Raw genomic sequence first — 4,494 nt, forward strand, 5'->3', positions numbered from 1 at the left:
TAGAAAACTGAAATGATAAAGTATTCAATATGATACAAATTATGACACATTTGTAGTAAGTGGTATTAGAAAACCTAAAATATAAATTGGGGAAAGGGAAGTCCAGATTAAAAAAGTAAAAATATTATTTTCCAGACTTTTTTTTCACACTTATGAAAATAATTTGCATGCAAACAGAAAAGTATCTGTTTGATTTATAATAAATGATAACTATGCTCACCTACCATACCCTGGTGACTAACTCTTTAAATTCTAATGACTGAAATCAACATCACAGCAAAATGCTGTTCACTAGTATTTCACAGTATTTCACTACATATAAAATATGCTTAAAAATGTCTTTAGCCTTATTATTCTAATTATGTACGCCTAGAAAATCTTGACATTTGGGGAATAAATGTGGCATTTTTATTTTTCAAAATAAATTATAAATAAAGCTCCAGACTGCTAATATCACACAAATGACAATTCTACATCTCAAGAGTCAGCTCTTCATAGAAGAATGTCAACCAAAATTTCATACTAAATACACATGATATACATTTGGGTATGACCAGGAATTTAAGCAACTATAGTATGTTAATTGTTGTAGGACAAAATGTTTCTGACTCCAGGAAAACACAGGCACAATTTAGTCTAAATGCCCAAGAGATGAATAACTGAAATAGCATATTTTAATAAAAAAATCAAATGTAGACTCTCAAATGGGAAAATTTTGAATCTATACTATGGCTAAAATGGCAGTTGAGTTTATAACCAGAAATAGTTTTGGTATAGTGAAGAAAAACAACAAAAATATCAGCTTGGTCTGCTCTCTAGCAACAGACATTAGTGCCATTAACAGTTCATTATATTTTCTTAAAGCCTGAACATCATTTCTACTGCAAGTGAAAATTGCTTAAGGGTATTAGATCAAGAATAAAGCCCCCAACCCCACCAAAAAGCAAAGTTATGTGTTTACTCCTTCCTCTGCACTTAACAGATTTTCAGATGCATGAAATGATTGAAAGCATGAGACAAACACATCAGCTTAAGAAATATCCTGGACTACCAGGCATACATAAAGAAAATGTTTTATCACACAAGTCTGTCTGATCTAAGTGTAACAAAACTGCTGCTACAAAAGCAGGGATCAACTATTATCCCCCTCCCACTTCAAGAATTTATGTAACAAAGCAGCACATCTGCTATCTCAAATTTGAGGAATAAAATTGATCTTGGAACTGAAGCTCGCTTGTGGAATCACGTGCACTCTATTGCTGTAAACAAGACCATACATGATTTTTTTTTTGTTTTTCAACTATAAAATAACGATTCAAAATATCTGTTTGCAGTGCAATGAGGCTCTTTTCTGGAAGTCTAGAACAGAAGAACCCTTTGGAATGAGAACAGAAGAACCTATTAAAGTTGCTTCCAAGTATTAGCTAGCCAAAATATTCCAGCTCAAGTTAGGTGCTTTGATACTTATTTAAGATTCAAATGAAAACCAGTAACTCACAGCTGTTAGATAAGTGGTAGCAGAGAAATCTATGCAGTAGAGCAAGTCTACTTACACAAATATGTTCTATAAAAGCCTAGAGCATATAACACTTAGGAAATCTGGTTAATTACAACTATTAATTTGAGAGCCAATATGATTATTGAAAAGTCTCAGCTTATAACTTAGGAGTATTCATCCCTACCAAGCTTGTTCTATTTCTCCATAGTAATGAGTAACAGCATCTATTTTCCTTAGCATTTCCAGTAGTTGTAGTTAATAGAGGTAGCTGAGCTACTGTTCAAAGAAGTTATTCTTTGTGGATGAGGATTTTTTTTCAAATGTTTAAGTTACGTTTAAGCTACACAAGTTCTATTAATGCAATAAAATATAACAGGAAAAGAAAAATGGATGCAAGAAACTTTTGCATTTGGCACCTTGTCTAGATCGATACCTCAAGTATACTCTTTTAATAAAGTTAATGCACACATCAGGACACACCACAATGATTTGCTACATATTTACAAGGCACCAACCCTTTCTCACCTTAAACGTGAATTAAGCAAATCAATGAAAAGCATATCAAGATACCCCCCACCCCACCCCAAAACTGCAGTATAAATATATATACTTCAGTTCAGTACAGTTCATGAAAGTTTGGCCTGGGAAGAGTAAAATAATCCAGATCGTTCTTACAATATAGAAACTGTAAACATTTAATAGCTGCCTTTAGGATTGGTGTATTGTGCAAAAGTTATTATTACTGGGTATAGGAATCGAAAATGGCAAAAACAAACTATATAAAACTCTGTAAGAAGGTGCTATACTTCTGTGATACAAAAGCAAAGAGGGATATCTTATTGAGATAAAAATGTCATGCTACTCTTAAGAAGCAGAATGCTCCTTTAATGTAGTAAATCTGTAGTGTGTCTGTGGTGTGTATGTGTGTGTGTATGTTGTGTGTGTGTGTGCGCGAGTGAGCGCATGTCCGTGCATGTGTATGTGCACACACATATATGTGTGGGCAGAATTTGTTTTAATTTAAGGCCTAATGAGTAAGGCTTGTTTGAACAAATCAAGTGTGGAGATTAAGTCTTGAAACAAATGTATACTGGCATAATGGAAAAGCACCAATGTGAAAGGAAGCAGAAGTCCCCACACAACTTGCTTTGTAGATTTTCTGATAAATTCCCTGCAGTAGAAGGCCAGTGATTTTATTTTTAAAAATTATTTTAAAATCTTTAACTGTTAATAATTCCATCCCATGAGATGGCTAACCCTGGCTTTTTCGGTCATTTTACGTACTCTGCCTGATCTGGATGTACCAAGATTCAGAGGATCCTCAGTGGACACAAAGTTGTCATTATCTGAATCATCATTATATAAAACAGTTCTCCTGCCTTGGTTTCTTGTTTTAATCCGTGGAAGTCTACTGAAACGTCCTGAAAACATCGTATCAAATTCATCATCTGCAACTCGGGCTCGTTTGGCTCGGCTTGCTCCTCTAGAGGCACCTCTTCCTCCTCTCCCTCGTCCTCTCCCTCTTCCCCCACCTCCACCTCTCCCGCGACCCCCTCGACCCCTGCCACCTCTTCCTCTGCCTCCTCTGCTCCATCTACCCCATCTTCCCCATCTGCCTCTTCCTCCTGTGCCTCTCGTCTTCCAGTTTCGTTTTCCATTGGCGTGCTGTTTTCTGAGTTTCCTTTTAGGCCTTGTTTGGATGAATTTGCTATAGTCATGGTCTCCATCAACATAATCTTGATCTGTTCTGGAAGTGGATTCAGAGTCAGAGTCAGAGCCAGAGGTACTTTCTGAACTTAAACTGGAGCCTAACTCTCCACTCTCAGAAGAGGATAAATGTGCTTTCTCCTTTGTTTCTTTCATTTCTTTTTCTTCTCCTCCCATGCTTTCATCTTCTTCTGAAGCACTGAGCAGTTTTCTTTTGGCTCCTGTCCGGGGCTCTCTGCCATCAACATTTGTAAGAGGCCCATCAGGGGAGTGATCTAAAGCAAAATGAATGATTTTTTTAAAAAATTAGGTCTTGACATTGTAAAATAGTCATTAAGATTAAAAAATCATATATTAAAACTGTCTAGTGCCCCAAAACTGATTAGACAGATTCATTGAAGGTATTAGAAAAGATACTTGGATCCATTTACAATGAAAGATATTAATATTTGATTCTTGTTCCACTGCTTCTTTTGGAATTAATTAAAAAGATACTGAAGGATTATGGGGTTATGTAGGCAGATATTTTAGCATTAAACTTAAGAATTAAAGTGAAACATAAATTACAAGTTTCATTCATTCACTTAACAAATACTTCACAATAACTAGTGTGGAGCAGGCATTAGAACGAGAGTAGAATGTGATGATGAATGAGAAAGTACTTGTTATCACAGTTCATAATACTGAGGACAATGTGACTAAACAAATGCAATGTTAAGTAGAGATGAGTATTAACGAGGGCTGTGTCGGGGAGGGTGCTATTTAGATAGGATGGAACATTTAAAGAAGCAATTAATGAAGTAACTAGAGAAAGACAACATCTGATTCACATTAAAAAATGTTCCTGTTGTTATACAGAGAACAGATTGTAGGAGGTAGTTAAACAGAAGTGGAGATCAGCCGAAAGAACTCTGAAGTAAGTAGTCTAGGTAAAAAACATGACGAGATGATGAGAAGATTTCTTCCTAGAAGCCCAACCAGAATACATCCTTTATTTCAAATGTGGAACCAAGGGGATCTGTTGAGAATGGTTGATATCAAACACTAAGAATAAAATATAGTGTATGTTGTTGGTTTTATAGTGTAAGAAACTGGGTAATGGGTAGAAGTATTTGCTAAGTTGAGAAGCACTGAAATGCTACAAGTTTGGGCAATGCCCTGAGATAAAGTCAAGTCTTCTAGTTTTACGTGCCAGTTAAAGGAAGAAAGAAAGAAAGAAAGAAAGAAAGAAAGAAAGAAAGAAAGAAAGAAAGAAAGAAAGAAAGAAAGAAAGAAAGAAAGAAAGAAAG

At 35.5% G+C, this 4,494-nt stretch overlaps 1 protein-coding gene across 1 annotated transcript in view; it reads right to left on the minus strand.

Annotated features, from left to right (window-relative positions):
- Positions 1–1,928: 1,928 nt before the first annotated feature.
- Brwd3 (bromodomain and WD repeat domain containing 3) overlaps positions 1,929–4,494 on the minus strand; it is an 85,662-nt gene continuing 83,096 nt past the window's right edge. Inside the window, exon 41 of the mRNA XM_021187306.2 lies at positions 1,929–3,480. Within this exon, the coding sequence (XP_021042965.1) occupies positions 2,726–3,480 (755 nt within the window). The 3' untranslated portion in view covers positions 1,929–2,725. The remainder of the gene's footprint in view (positions 3,481–4,494) is intronic.

This window comes from Mus pahari, chromosome X (genome assembly GCF_900095145.1).
Source record: "Mus pahari chromosome X, PAHARI_EIJ_v1.1, whole genome shotgun sequence".
NCBI lineage: Eukaryota > Metazoa > Chordata > Mammalia > Rodentia > Muridae > Mus > Mus pahari.